Genomic DNA, 17025 nt, shown 5'->3' on the forward strand with positions numbered 1-17025 from the left:
CTTTCTTTTTTTTCTTTATTTCTCCCCAAAAGTTGTGTAGAGGTTAGCTCAGAAAGTGCATTGCCTATGAATGTCAAACTTATACCATATATGTATCGTGTCCAAAAGACGGCAATCGAACTAAAATCAGAGTGATCAGTCGACCGTGACGTCACTATGACGTCATTATATGAAAACACATTTTCATTCATATCTCATTATTGGAATGGAATTTTTCAATGAAATTTACGTCACATAAAGTTCAATTAAAGGGAATTCTACTCATGTTTTCGAAATTCATCCCATCGTTAAAAACGTGCGCGTACGCGCGCGTTGAAATATTTGTATGCTCCAATCGAGCTCAAAATTTTTTTGCACACGTTTCAGACCATTTGGAGCATTTTTTGAAAAATTGAAAAAATCGGACGGACGCGTACGCGCGCGCGCATATACGCATGCACAGCTCATATGCAAATGAAATTTCCCGTTTTTTCACTTTGATCGGATGTCTGAAATGTCAAGGAATATTTATACCAAGTTTCAAGTCAATCCGACTCAATATGACGTCATACGGGCCCGTCAAAGTTGAAATTCCGCGCGCGCGTCAATGGCGATACACAGTGCAACTATGCCAAAAAAACTGCCAATTTTAAATCCGATTTTACTCGTCAGGATGGACGGTGACCCCCCATTTTCTTTACATATTTTGAAAGCTGATGAGTTGTACATGTCATTTCATGGGATGGCAATGCTGACAAAGTGATTAAAAGATATCAAATTTCTTAATAAAGTAAAAAAAGTAAATTTTCAAAATAACGTCATCAAATTTCAAGTTCATTCGAGTGTATCTCACTAGTCCTTTGTCAATTTTCACCCAGATTTCAGTATGTTGTAGCTTATTTAATGTTCTTTCAAACATAAAATTACAAAATTTTGATTGGATAACGGTATCACCTCGTAAAAATGGATTGAAAGTAACCTTGTCAAATTTGACCAGTTTACGTGTTATCTCTATGGGAGTGCAGTTTTTCTGGAAATGAAAATTGACATGACTATCTTTATCGAGCACTAGCTCACTTACCCTTAGGTAAATTTCTCCCAGATTTTGATATATTGTAGCTGAGACTTTACGCTACCGTAAGTGTGCCCTTCGTTTTTTCATACGATGTCGGGATCACGTCAAAAATTTTGGTTGAAATTCAGGCTTATCTTCGATGTATTGAGATATTTCTTTCTTTCTGCAACTTTCTTTGCAATAACTCAAGAAAAACACGCCCTATCACTTCTATATTTTGCACATGTTTAGTTCATGTCACGTACATTATTTCATAAAATAACAACTACTTGATCGGACACCATCTTGGGTATGTAAATTAGGGTCAAAGGTCATAAGTGTTTCATCCTGTATCTTAGTGAATACATGTCTTATCTTTCCCATAGTTTGCAAACGCAAAGACCATGTTACAAGGATCATTTCACAAATTAATCACTTTTTACTCAGATGCCATCTTGTCTGTGCAAATTGAGGTCAAAGGTCATATGTACTTCTTTTTGTATCTTCCTTATGACGTGTTATCTCTATGGGAGGGAATTTTTTTAAATGTGAAAATTGACATGATTGTCTTTATCGAGCACTAGCTCACTTACCCTTCGGTGAATTTCTCCCAGATTTTAATATGTTGTAGCTGAGACTTTGCGCTATCGTTAAATTTGATTTTGTGATTTCATACGATGTCGGGATCACGATAAAAAACTTGGTTGAAATTAAAGCTTATCTTCTATGTATTGAGATATTTCTTTCTTTCTGCAACTTTCTTTGCAATAACTCAAGAAAAACACGCCCTATCACCCCCATATTCTGCACATGTTTAGTTCATGTCACGTACATTATTTCATAAAATAACAACTACTTGATTGGACAACATCTTGGGTATGTAAATTAGGGTCAAAGGTCATAAATGTTTCATCTTGTATCTTGGCGAATACCTGTCCTATCTTTCCCATATTTTGCACACGTATAGACGATGTCGCAAGAATCATTTCACAAAATAACCACTTTTTCCTCAGATGCCATCTTGGGAGTGTAAAGGTGGGTCAAAGGTCATATGTATTTGTTGTTGTATCTTCGTTGTCTAGTGTATACGGAATTTGGTACCAAAGATGGCAGATATGACTCCCTTTTCTAAACGAGAATTCAAACATCACATGGCCAACGTTTTTAACAACAGACGAAACCTGTATGGTCATGCCTATTGCGATCAGGACTCGAATCATTGATGAAAAAAAAAAAATCGGATCACCTTAATTTGTCAGTAATGACAAATTACAATCTCTAGTTTCTTTCTTCTTCTTCTTACACAGTGATGTACCTGCGAAAAATTTCAGACTAACATTAGACCTTTGCCTGCACCCATGTTGTTGGTTTTTTTTTTTTTCTGAAGTGTGTTGTTGCATGTACTTGGAGTGATGTAGTATTTAGACAATTATAAGTCCAGCTCTCAGTGGCTTTGGCTCACTAAAAATAACATTTCATGCAATAACGTTGACATTAAAGACTGACACTTGTTAATATTATATGGGCCACCATATATATCTCAGGGAAACAATTTTCCAACCTGCATTTGATTAGCAATTTCGGCTAATGAATGATAATTTCAAATGTTATCCAGTACACTTCTTTTGAAGAAAATTGTTACATGAATGATAGCTTGTGTAGCAGTGGTATGAAAAATGAACAACAAATTGTAATGTCATAAGAGAAAATTATTCCCTGTACATGTACGCACTAACATTTTTTTGTTTGCACTTTATAGCAGGACCACACATATCGCTGTTCACCTTTGTTCAAAGCCTGTGGGGAAAAAAAAAAAAAAAAAAACACTGTCAGTTTTTGATTGCCTGAACCTGGTGCGGAGGTTGCTAGACTAGATCCCAATTATTGTACATCTTGATTGTGTATTATTGCACTTGGCTCATGATCACTGCCATGAATTGTGTACAGCTTTATATGCAGCACACATGTAGCTGAGGAATCTCGCTCTACTGGAGTTTTGATGGTTACTGATGAGTGTGCAGTTCTATCTTATTCTATGTTTGATCTTCATGAAATTTGTACCATTCCATATGTTTCATCTTCATGAAACTTGTACCATTCCATATGTTTGATTGGACTCTTTATGTATGAGCGCAATGTGAAAATGGAGCATCATTTCGTATCTGTAACATTTCAACATCTTTCAGTCATTATCTTCCCCCAATTTCATGCCCCATTCTCCAGAGTCGTCCCCCCCCCACCCCCATATATGAATCACAGTCTGAGCCCTGTGATGAAGAATGGATCAGCTAATCCCTTAAGACTAATCTTAATTGCGTGGCAAGACAGGGGGATCTCAAATCACATCCCAGATTTTAATCTGCAATCATATAAGCCATGGGAGCAGGCAGACACCACGCCTCTTAGGAAGAGACAGATGACGTCTTTCTGAAACTAGAAATGTCGCTATGGCGACTGGTATGCCTCCGCCATAATGCATGATTCTCCTAATAGGTCTAGATAGTCCATGTGGACAATGTGTGATTACATTTTCACAAAACTGGCAAAATATTGAAATGACAAGTTTGTCAGAAATGTGTTAAATGTTCACCTTCCTTGAACTTGGTTTAATTGGATGAATAGGAGAGCATGTATTTGGGGATTTAAGGACTTTAACTTGACTTTGACCCATTCATACATTTATGCATTGAGTAATTTTCATGGTATCGGTATGGAGAAAAAGTGCAATTTCTGTACTGAATAGTAAATTGTTACCATGTTCATCTGGCCTTAGACCCTAAAATTCATAAGATAATCACTTTCAGGTAGAACATGCATAGATATGCAGTAGGTTTCACGATAAATTGAGCCACTTCCGAGATATGGAGGAAAAAGTTAGTTCAGCACTTTCACTTGATCTTTGACCTTTTGACCTTTGAGGCAATAAAAAAAGAAAAAAAAACTCTCCAGAGAATTTCTATTAGGTTACACATGCATACACCAAGTGTTAAAAAAAAAATACTAATCCTGCTGGCATTGCATGAACATGAGGGAAATACAGTCAAACCTGTCTTAGCGGCCACCTCTCTATAGCGGCCACCTGCTTATAACGGCCACTGAAAAATCCCCCGAACGCAATTGCTGTATTATAGACCCTTTATATAGCGGCCACCTGCCTAACGCGGCCAGCGGCCACTCATTTTGTCTCCCGTGGTGACTATCAACCTGCGTATAGCGGCCACAAAAATTGAGTTGATCCATTAAAGCAGCAATGAGTACGATGTATTTTACGTTCATTGCGTGATTTCTACCGAGTCCTTGCTCCGTCACAATCACACAGACATGATTGACAAAATTAATGCAGCTCTTTGCCACGAAAACCCGTCTTACCACCAACTTGACTAGATTAGATCTAGTCTTCAGTAATGCAGCCCTGAATAGATGCTACAAAGGCAAAGGCAACTCCTAATAACAACTTATTGTTACCGAAATGCAGACTAATTGAGTAAGGACAACATGGTACTTGTCTGCCACTGGGTATTGTTTCTACAGTTTACGTAAATTTTACACATTATCAATCCTCCATCGAACTCAGCTCTCGTGAACCCCGTTCATGCCAACCGGTAGGGATGAACCAGAGCACTTCTCAGGCCCGAAATATTATTCTTAACATCAAAAGAAAAGAAGGAGGGAATGATCAAAAAAAAAAATGAAGTGAATTGTACAATGAAAATCCCCATAATAGCAGAGCTGCTGCACATGCAAACTTATATGTTGGTTGTTTTTGATTTGTTTTGTTTTTTAAGAATAACATGCGGTATTTTCGGCTATTATAAAATGCAAGTAATGAAATTCAAAATGGCCGCCACCCTGTCTATAACGGCCACCTGTCTATAGCGGCCACTTTTGTTGTTTCCCTTGGGTGGCCGCTATAGACAGGTTTGACTGTAGTAAAATTTTGAAGTGTTGCACTTGACCTTTGACCCCTGACCTTTGACCCCATGAACCCTACATTCTCTAGATAATCACTGCCAGTCAGTACATGTATATATACTATGTTCCATGAAGATACCTTGAACAATTTTCCAATTTACAGAGAAAAAAAAGAAGTTTTAATACTTTTACTCGACCTTTTGACCTTTGACCTTTGACCTCATGACCCAAACTTTCACCAGAGAATCTAAATTGGGTAATACATGTATACACTAAGTTTCAAGAAAATATCTTCTGGCATTGCATAGATATGGTGGAAATAGTGAAATTTTATGTATTTGACCTTGACCTTTTGACCTTTGACCTTGAGCACATGCACCCAAAAGTTGATAGGCACAACTTCACCCCCTAATACACATACATGCCAAGTTTCATCAGGATACCTCAACAGCTTTTGATAGTTACCTTGTCCACAAAATTAATTACGGACGGACGGAAGGACGGACGGAAGGACGGACGGACGGACGGACGGAAGGACGGACGGACGGACGGACAACCCGAAAACATAATGCCTCCGGCACCACTTCGTGGCGGAGGCATAAAAAAGGGAGGATACAACTACCCTGCCTTCCCCCTCCCCTGCCTCCCCCCCCCAAAAAAAAAGAACAACAAAGAAACATATATATATAAACTAAAATGGAAAGCTGCTATATCTGGCCTGGTCACTTTTAACCCATTAAGGGCGATCGTCCCAAGTATACAGTACTTTGGCAGGTGTCTACGGGAAATGTGCGTTGTAGCAAAATCAGCCCGTTCTCAATGGGTTAAAAGACGGTACATTGTACCTTGGCTTTGACCCATATGTGAGTTTTCTGCCTCCTTCAGGGTTATATCAGTCTTCTCAATCACAGATGAAGAGATGGATTAGTTAATCCTGATCTCATTAATCTCAACTCTCTCTCTCTCTCTCTGCAAATCGCATCACTTATGTGGCTGACTGGATTTGACAATTGTTAAGTGATACCATCGATCGAGTTATACTATAGTTTGGCGGTACACACAGAGCAATATTGTGATCCATCCAGATGTAGTGATGATTGAGATAACTTTGTAGAAAAAAAAAAGGAAGAGGAAAGAATGATGCAAAGTGCAAGAGGATAGGGGCATCCCATCATAACCTGTGATGGCATCTTGACTTTAATCTTGAAGCATGGGACTTTTTATCTCTGATCTCACTCCTCCTACCCCCCCCCCCCCCCCACCCTTCTTCCTGCAGGGGGCGGATGAATCACACTGTCCTGGTATCGGGGATGAGGGGGAAAGAAGGATTTGGTTGATCTCGCCTGACTGATCCCCAGGGAGAACATTGCTTGAAGGATGAGGTAGGGCATCATAAGATGGAAGAGAAGAAGAGTACTTTTTATAAAAAGGAACAAAACAGATAATCTCGAAAATCACAGCCCAGTTATAGTTACTAAGTACTTTGTAGGACTATATAGAACTTTCACAAAAAAGTGCATTATTTTGCTTTACAATTTATTACAATTAATTCTCCCACTATGATGTACAATTGTAAAAGAAGATTTAACGTGACATATTTGCATATGTGATGATCACCAATTCATAGGCCTAGTATGGTATGATATTGTTGTTTTAAGGAGCAAGTGCTAGTAAGTTATCAAACAACTTGGGCCACCCGGGAATAACAATATTGGAGTACACATAAACCCTGTAGTCCCAGATATACCCATCTACGTCTGGGTACTCATTTATGTAGGAATAGTCTCTTGGGTTTAGTAGTTCTCTATAGTCCTTGCTTTAATGGCTCTCTTTACAAGATTAATGATTTATTTTGCTCTTTCTGAAAGATGTTTACTTTGAATGATTTATCAAATATCATATTTTTTTTAAATCCTAAAACTCAACTTAGGTACCAATTTAATTTGATGATATTTGTTGTGTTGTTGTCTGTATGCTTTATCAAAAATTGTCAAAAAGCAGGTGGATTAGAAATATTTTTCGGATTAAAGTCCTGCTCCTATCTAAACCATGCCTTCTTACAGCATCAGCTTCAAAGTGATATTTTGCAATTTTCTCACAATTCCACCTAAAAGCTATGCCAGGACTTTAAGGCTCTTCAAGGTTGCGAAGCCAGAAATAAAGGCCAAGGTAGCTATTTCTGTGCAGAACGAAAACAAAGCCTCATCAGAGGGGTGAGCACGGTGCTTGCTCTATACTCCCACCCGGCCGACCCGGTATCAAAGCCAGACCCTTCATCCGTTCATGTTAACTTGCCCTTTCTATAAGGCAGACAAGTGATTGTGAGGTGCATGCAGCTTATCCTTGTGATGGCACGGACTTCAGGTTCTTTTTCTTGTCGTTGTAGTTGCCAGGGGCTGAATTCAGAAAGGTGAGTAATCGATCGAGTGGGCTACGGCTTGATGTCGTGATCGTGGTTATCATCCAGCGATAGCTCGTCTGGACAGCGAGGGCTCGAAATAGATTACCACACATCATGATCTAATCTCAGGTGCAGTTGAATCTCTTCACAGTCACTCGTAAGAAATCAAGAGTTTGTGGCAAGAATGACTACATTGGCACTGCATAACCTTACGTGAGCTAGAGGGCTGACACGTATCTCAATTGAGACGTTCGTTGCAAGAAATAGTATCCATATCGTCAGCTAAATCCCTGAAAATGCATGTTCATCATTCATGCACATGTAGGGACCTACCTGTTGATACACAATTGGAACAGCTGAATTCACACTCCCTTCACCCACAATGTCATGTATAGTCATCTTTAACCCATTGAGGATGGCCTGATTTTACTACAACACACATTTCCCATAGACACTTGCCCGAGTATACTCGGGACTCGTCCTCAACGGGGTAAAGAAGAATGTGTATCGATCAAAGGTACAATCTCTCTTTTGAAGTGTCTCATGTCGCGTTCAAAACATTTCGGGGGAAATTGGCATTGATGGAGAAAAGCGAGTTCTCAATCATCACAAGCATGTTGCCAACTCCACTTGCCCTCTGGTATTTGAACTGTTTTTAAAATTTCCTACACTGAGGGGATATTTGTAAATGTGAATGGTAAGGTAACTTGTCTGCAAATGATTAGTAACTAATGATTCAGTCTGAGAAATGAATCTTATATTCATGATGGTTGATGAAAGCAACATTGTTTCTTTCTTCTGGTATTTCTAAATTTCCTGATTTTAGCTACTGCACTCAAATTGATGTCTAGACATTCAATTCAACAGATTTTCCCCCATGCCAAGAGGTGAATGATATTCAATGATGCTTCATAGTAAAGGGAAAATGGCAAATGTTCCTTCTATCTGTAATATTCAAAATTATCATCAGCAACACCAGAATCAGATATTAATAGAAGACAACTGTTTCATGGTATTCTACATTTATGCTGTAATGTGATATATTCTTGATGGACATTACCTACGATCACAGATAAATACAGAAATTAATCTGAAAAAAGAAAGCTTCCACAAAAGCAAAAGTTTTGGTTAATTCATCAAATACTGTAAAATGTTGATATTTTTGTGCAATTATTTTTTTTTGCCCTGAGCCACTCAAAGACATTGCAGATTCTTGCATTTGTGCTGCGTGACTGACGTAGGTGCCTACATGATTAAAAAAGTTCAGAATTTGCAAAGACAGTCTCAAGATACTTTTGCGGGTTTTAGAATTCACGCAAAATCTGCAAAATATAATGTACTGCGAATATTTCTACATTTACAGTATGTATGACATTTGTTGAATTGTTGTAAAGGAGTCATAAAAAGCAACTACAACATCTAAATGACAATAAAAACATAACATCTTCAGAATAAATTCAAAGCTGAATCAAGATCGTGATCTTTAAAGGTAGGGAATCCCATTTGCACACCTTAAATGAAGAGCTGTATAAATACAGTGGTATGTTGAAGAGAGTATCATTTTAGAAACTCCCATAAAGTATTGAAAGTGAAAGGTAACATTTAGTACATTTTTTTGACCGTTAGATTTTGAATTGAATTGTTTTCGGGGCTCACCGTAAATTCCAGTACATTACTAGGCTACCTTTGCAGACCCATGTACTGCATGTGTGTCCATCATGTATATTTGTGAAGAAAGTTCATCAACACTTACAAACATTTCTATATACATTCTTGCCACACACTCTATATGTTATTACATCAGCTCTTGTACTTTTAGATTTGTGTTTATAGATCACAAATACAGAAGAATGCAACAAAAAGGCTTATAAGTGTGGCTGACACACAGAACTACTGAGTAGTTGAGCTTTGTGCATTATTCAAATTTTAGATAACTGTTGACTTCCAAATTTCTAAGCAGTGGCCTAAGCAAGTCCCCTGAGGTTCATATTTAATGTTTTGCTGCATTTTGGGAGGTCTGTAAAAGGTATCCCCTACCTTTAAACCAAATGAGATATCACTCGTGACGTCCCAATTACGAAAGCTTGAGCCTCTGCCCCAAAATGACATAATAAATCTGCAAGCACAGATAGATTATTACTGATCAAATAGATTGGAATCTATGGGTGAAGTGATGATGAACTGCTTCAAGCTATGTGTTTGTGTGTATGTGTGTGTGCTATAACCTTTTTGCTTCTTCTTCTTCCTATTTTTTTCTTTTTGCAGGAAATATCACATGACGGCTGATTATGGGGATATAAATCAAACGATGAGTGTTACTTCCCCCTCAGAAGCTATCAAGATGTGCATCTATCTCGACAGATTAGTGGGTGAATGTCATAACGTTGTTAAAGGATGAATCCATTATTTTCACTCCATTTTTTTTTCTTTTTTTTTTTGGGGGGGGGGGGTGGGGGCTCATATGGGGGGAGGGGCAGTGATACTTGCACAAATCATCAACACATCTTGAGTGAGAAGGAACGATCATTAGGCAGGTACAGCATAATCTCGGTGTACTCAGATTTGGCTTCATACATGCCACGCATCGTCAACCATTATACTGCGTAAAATCAGAAATCGGGGCAATTGGAAGATATCCACAAAAATTCAAAAGGTTACCCTGGAAACTATAATGCATTTATTTAGTGATATATTTATCTCTATTTTCATTTGTTATTTTATTCTATTGTTCTGTATTCATCTGTTTATTTAGTCATTCATCCATTCATCTATTAATTCATTTTTGTTTTCATTTATGCATATTTTGTTAGTTTATGTACTTATGTTTGTATGTTACTGATGTATTCATTCATCTACTCAATTTGGATATTACATTAATTTCTCAGTTATTAGCAATTGTTTTATTCTTCCAGGGTGGCCATGTTGGGGGTAAAACCTGTGTGGAGCTGTATAAATATTAAAAATTTAGCATTTGGGAGGAATACAACATGGAGGAATGATTCCCATTGGTCATCTGAACATAGATTGGTCATGGGCAGATACAATGTAAATTCATCACGAGTTGATACATTACTTATCTATGCATACATTGGCCATCTATAGAGACATTGGTCATCTGTGTAGTTAATCTGGTCATTTGTAGATAAATTGGTCATCGCAAGATATATTGGTCACCTGTAGATGCATTGGTCATCTGTAGATAAATCTGTCATTGGAAGCTACACTGGTCATCTGTAGATACATTGGTCATCTATAGAAACAAGTCTTGCTTGACCATTGCCACACCTCATGTTCACTGCTGACACATGAGTTGAATGAGTTGGACTTTAAGAACTGGACTCCAATACAATCAATCCTGTATGCGCCCAGGCATTTTGTAGCTTTGAATCGCCAGGTTTCATCATTTGCATTCGGTAATCCCTCCATATTTGACCTAACTGTAAAGTTAGCAAACCCACTGAGGTGTACAAAATTGTAGCAATGTATCCCAGTCAATCAGGGAGGTCATGGTGACATAAGCATGGGACTAGGAGACTAGATAATCTCTTTATATTTCTTTGCAATTAATTTCCAGCTATCTGCCCAAATTTGCAAACAAAGCACAGTTAGGCATAAGTGTCTAAAAAAGAAATAAAGAATATAGATCTATGGATGTAATTAAGGTAAGAGATTATAGAATACATTGTCAGCGACCTATTTAATTTCCTGTGAAATTTGGAAGCTATACCAAGGGAGAAATCCATTATAGCCACTCTGACATGCATAAAAGATACTGATATGGATTCATATTGACTGATGAATTGTTGTCGTTAGTGATACACTGAATAACATGCAAGACACGACCTTCCGGCGCATTAGCACCATTCGGCAAATCAATTTTAATTTTGTCTCTTCGATGCACAATCTAATTGTTTTGCTTTCAATTACTAACTTCCCGTTGCATAACTCATATCATCATAAAGAGAGAGAGAGAGAGAGACATAATAATAGATGGATAGATAGATGGATAGATATATACATAGATAGATGGATATATAGATAGATGGATAGATAGATAGATAGATGGATAGATGCATAGACATACAGATAGACAGACAGATAGAGAGAGGAAGAAAGAGAGAGAGAGAGAGAGAGAGAGAGAGAGAGACATATGAATCTACTCTCTTCTTATTTCGTTGGTTTAATCTCTGTCTCCAAATTAATGTTTCATTGAATTGAGGATCATTCTACAAATGAAAACAAAACAATTGTTTTTAACACACTGCGTAGGCATTTTTCATTGGAGAGGTACAGTGCAATTGCTAAGACTATGGAGAAGACAACCTGAAAAGATTGTTTTGTTTCCTTTTTTAAAAAAAAACAATGAACGCACTTCTGATAAAAAGATAAGTAGAGACTTCTCCCCTCAAGTTCACGTCCAAAAGAGAAATTTTTGCATGCTTCTTCATTTGCATGCATGCCCAAAATTTTGTGCAAAGCATTAGTATCTATACAAAGTACCAAGCAGTTAATCTAGAATCTCAATCAATGGGGTGTTGCATTTAATTACAGCATCAATATTCCTACTCAAATATCTGATCTCACTTTGTACTGAAGTATTTCTTTTTTAAAATCATCACTTGTACTGCTTTGATGTGCCTAAGGTTGATCTGATGATAATCTCATCCATGCGTAGGCCCTAAAAATTTGATTTCTTAGCCAAGATGATATCAAAGTTTCCATAATCATAGCCTGACTTATACGTATATAATCTATCTTTTCCATATGTATCACTTTGGTAATCCCTGGTGGAGATAGGCAGTAAAGCACTTTCAGCAGGAAATTCACAGGAAGCACAACGTGGAAATGCAACACAAATGTTGACATCCAAAAGGGCACATTCCAAACAGGTACAAAACTGAAGGAGCATACAAATGTAGCATAAATGCTAGGCAACTACAAGTATGTGAGCAAAAAACCAAAATCTAAAAACCCTCCTCAGGAAGAGGTTTTTTTAAAAAACTTAAAGGGATCGTATAGTTGTGGTTGAGACCTAATTTCAGGTTTCTAACATTTTTGGTGAGATAATGAGAAACCTCTTATATTACGAAACATGAAAGAGCATGTAATTCTATGAGGAATTCAACGTTTATTTGATAAAAATTGTTTTTGAAATGGCTGAGATATCCAAAAAAGAGCGATTCTAATGAAGTGTGGGACCCACACTTTATTACGATCGCTTTGTTTTACTTTGTTTTTGGATGTTTCAGTCATTCCAAACCCGATTTTCATCAAATAAACTTTGAATTCCTCTTAAAATGGTATGCTCTGTACTATATCATAAGTGTTTTCTCGGGTATCTTGCAAAAAGTTAAAAGCCCAATTCTCATCTCCACCAATACTGTACCATCCCTTTAACAGTTTTATTCAGGATTTATGTTAAAATAACAAGTTTCTTAATTTCCATCGCACAGTAACTTATAGAGAAGCTGCCTCTGTTTGGAGAGACATGCTGTGATAAAGTACACTTCTTTTGATGAGCAAGAAACTGATGACATATGTTATTAAAACACGCACTATGGCCATATTGTTAATAGTATGCACATGAGTGACCAATGCAAATAATTGGAGATACTGTACATAAAGGGCACATTAGTTAATATTTTGTAGCATTAAGGTGGCTGCTTTGGTTTATTCTGTTGGCTACATTATCTCCGCTCTCCTGTGAGGATAACATGAAAACTTGTCTGGATATTGGACGATACACGCATTTCACACAGACGTGACAGGCTTCAACTATAAACAGAAGCAGGTATTACCCTTCATGAATACACATACAGATTAAAAACAAAGTTTTTGAAAATGAGACTCCTCTGCATTGTACAAGGTTGTACGAAAGATGTGAATAATGAGAATGTTGCCAATTTACCTGCAGTGATATGAAATACCAGAGGGCCATACACAAGGTAAGGCAAACCATTAGGTCCAGCCACGGAAACATAATGTCGAACATGGTGCCACGTCTGATTTCTCAAAGCCTTGCTAGCAAAGCCTACACCACTAAAACTCAGAAAGGACTAATGGCCTCACTAGCTCAGAACAGCTCACAGCATTTGCTTCTTTGGCATTTTCATTGATTGATCCACAAAGTATGGTGTGAATAGAATTCCTGCCGTATTAAAGGCTCCCAAATCCAGTTATTCCACTCAGGCTACGTATAAGCACCTCATCCAATGGGGGGATCCGTGGAGAAAAGTCCCCATTTCTGAAACACTGGAATAAATGAATGCTGATCCATGCGTGTGTGCTGGACTAGACGCTGCATCTCAGATGGAATATTTGGAGGGTCGACGAACGGGAGCGTAGTTTGCCAACCATCGAGCTTAACGGCACTCGGCAAGAAATCTCCACTCTACGCGGTGCCGGAAATATCTCGTGCGAAAAGCGAGTGAGGGAAACCGACCCCAGAGGAAATCTCTCTCCAAGCTGCAGCAGAGCAGTTTCCGTGACAACCATTATTTCCTTTGATGTAGGGGTTGGAGGTGGTGTGGTGGGGGTCATGTGGAATTCAGCAAAAGTTCAATGTTTTCAATGTTATGATGCAATAGTGTCACATTCTGTGGACGGACATCTGCACAGTTGATGGAAGTGGGAAGCTCTTAGAAGCATGCCCACCAAACATATCGTTCACCTCCAACAATCAGAGGAGCCTACTGACGAGATAATCCCAACTCTTTACGAAACATATGTCCCTCCGGAGTCTTCCACAATCCCCGTTTTGTCAATCCTTCAAGAAATTCCTTAGCGAAGTCCACAGTATCCAGTCAGGATAATATAAACACAAGGTGGCAATTACCCTGGCATCCCAAGTCAGATTTCAGGCTGAAGTGTTTGTTCCGTCCCAATCCTGTCGGTGGCTAAAGAACGACTTCCTCTTACGCTTTACGATGGGGTAACATATGATGGTGGAAGGGGGGTATGGGGTGCGGAATTGTACCCCTCTATCTGCTCCCTTCCGAGTTGGGGTGGTAATTCTGCCCCCTTGCTTCAACGCTGCAGCTCATACTACTCCTCACCTCGTATCTCGGCCCTCCCAACCTGCACTGCTGCTCACGTGGGCTCACCGGGATGAATCAAACGTCAGGTCCGACTCTTCCACTCCCTCACTCTCAGCGTTCCCCACTCGCACTCGGGTTGGGATGGGGGGTGGGGAGCAAAACTGTTCGCTGGCTAATTAACCACACACAGGGCTAAATTTAGCTCCCATTAACCAGTCGCAGTTCTCTGGTTTGGAACACAGACTACTCTCGGATGGGAGAAGAGAGAGGACTCGCCACTAGCTGCCCACATACTGTCAGAAAGACTTGTGACGAGAAACTTGTTCTGATGTAAACGGGGTTTCCTCTCTGCCCAAATACAAACCCGTTCAGGTACATGTACTGTAAGTCGAGGAATGTTTGCGGGCATTTCAATTTTGCGAATTTCGCGAGCAGCAACATGAACCTTCCTTTTCAGAGACTTTGTATACTTAGCACACTTTTTATATTCATATATATAAATGAAAATCCCACTAATAAATCAGAGGAGATGTAGCCAGCTCCAACTTAAGCTGTATTACCTTAAAAACTGATGTGAAGATACCGAAATATCGTTTCTGTAAAGACTTGAGGATGAATGGAAATCCACGCTCATTGCTGCTCATTCTATCGTAAGTTCACGTCAGTCATTTCATTCTTTCCTTTATCAACTCTGCAAACTACCTTCAAAACACTTTACATGACAATTAAGTCTGCCAGAACATGACTGGTCAGTGATTCAGATCACGATTAATTGGTTGTCTGTGATTAATCTGGAGCTGTGATTTCACACTCATCCCCTGGTTCAATGAACTCGACATCACTACATTGGCAAGGTGACCACTGTGACAGTGCAAAAAAAAGGCTGTCCCACCCTACTGTGGCAATCACTGGGAGATGGGGTGGGATAAAGGGGGGGGGGGGGGATAAGGGGAATAAGGGGGTAAGGGGGAGGGGGTTAGTGATGGTCACTACCAGTATCAGAGGCTTTATTGAGGGGCACAAGCTGCTGACTGATATCATTGCAGTAGACCACTGTGTCTGTCATCAAGCCACTACACCTGTGAAAGGGCGATATACAGGTATGCTGTATGGGGGCAGTATAAAACAGTGCCTTGACCTCTGTTAAAGGTAGAATCTCTCTTTGGTAAACTCTCAACCAGTGACAATTGTAAATTGTTGTGCAAAGACTCATCTACATTTGTAAAACCCTATTATTTTTTCATTCATTCATTCATTCATTCATTCATTCATTCATTCATTCATTCATTCATTCATTCATTCATTCATGATTAACACAGTCCTATCCCTGCCCCCCCCAAAAAAATAAAACAAAATACAACATAAAAAACACAAACAAAACAAAACAAAAATGCAAAAAAAAAGGCGCCAAAAATAGGGAGAGAAAGATTCCATAAAGAGAATAATGATTTACTTTAGGATTAACCTTTCTCATTCTTTTTTTTTTTTGGGGGGGGGGGGGGAAGAGGTGGGAGGGGTGCAAATATTGCAAATGCCCATGCATGTGTGTGTGGGTGTGTGTGTGTGTGGGGGGGGGGGGGGGTCCCTAACCAGATGTAAGACATGTACAAAATATCTAAATCCATCTCCATTATCTTATTGCTTCACAATATGACAAAATACTTATTTTCAAATGCTAGTGCAATGTGATTATCCCAAGTTGCAGACCACTGTAAGTTTACCAATTGAGTCACCAGGACAAACCCAGAGTCAAGCAATTGCTGAGCCTATATCCACCCATGACACTACACACAAATCTGTATGTGGGAGAGGGGGTAGGCGACTGAATTTTAAATCCTGTGTGGTTAGACTGTCCCCCAGCTACCCTCAAATAACCTCAGTCTGAACTCCTTTCTTTTAAAGTCATCGTCATATGATCACGTTTAGAAATACATCTGCAATAATGTCACTAGTCATCTACTCGATGAGGAGTTGAATTAAAAAAAAAAAATATGAAGAGGACAGTATGAGGAAAAAGAAAAATATTAAGAAAGGATGAGCAGTCACATGTTTGGGCCACTAGAATCATTTAAGTTGATTTTTTTTTCCTGGCCTAAAAAAGAAATGTAGTAGCTAAAAATAAAAGGAAATACAAAAACTTCTGAATTGTACCTGCTCTATCAGGCTACCAACTAATGTGGCGCCCTGTAACATGCACTAGTCAAAAGTAGCCTACATAGAAGTAATATAGCAGTAACAGTAGTTGTAGAAGTGGTAGTAGTAGGCCTTGTAGTAGCAGTAGTAGTATCAGTGAAAATAGTGGCAGCAGTTGAAGTGAAAGCAATAGCAGCAGTTGCAGCAGCAACAAGTACAGCAACCACTACCACAATTAAAACAACTCCCACCACCAAAACAAAAACAGCAACACTGACAACCAAAACCACCATCACCAGCATCACCGCTACACGAACAACAACATTTATTTCTTCTACTGCTGCTACCATTGCAACCACTTTCCTCCTTCTTGAAGTGACACAACTGTTCACACATGTACATACCTTCTGCATTAGCAGCGCCTGGACAACTTGATTGGCAACCTGGAGAGAATGAATGAAAAAACAGAAGAAAAGGAGAAATAAACAAGGGCCATTCTATAACATGAA

General features: G+C 38.8%; 1 protein-coding gene across 1 annotated transcript in view; it reads right to left on the reverse strand.

Moving 5' to 3' along the window:
- The window catches only part of LOC139725052 (uncharacterized), a 115366-nt gene that overhangs the window by 36891 nt on the left and 61450 nt on the right, over positions 1–17025 (reverse strand). The window contains exon 5 of the mRNA XM_071636140.1: positions 16921–16959. Within this exon, the coding sequence (XP_071492241.1) occupies positions 16921–16959 (39 nt within the window). The remainder of the gene's footprint in view (positions 1–16920; positions 16960–17025) is intronic.

This window comes from Diadema antillarum, unplaced genomic scaffold, assembly GCF_040938485.1.
Source record: "Diadema antillarum isolate AM-2024a unplaced genomic scaffold, OU_Dant_1.0 seq00000014_RagTag, whole genome shotgun sequence".
NCBI lineage: Eukaryota > Metazoa > Echinodermata > Echinoidea > Diadematoida > Diadematidae > Diadema > Diadema antillarum.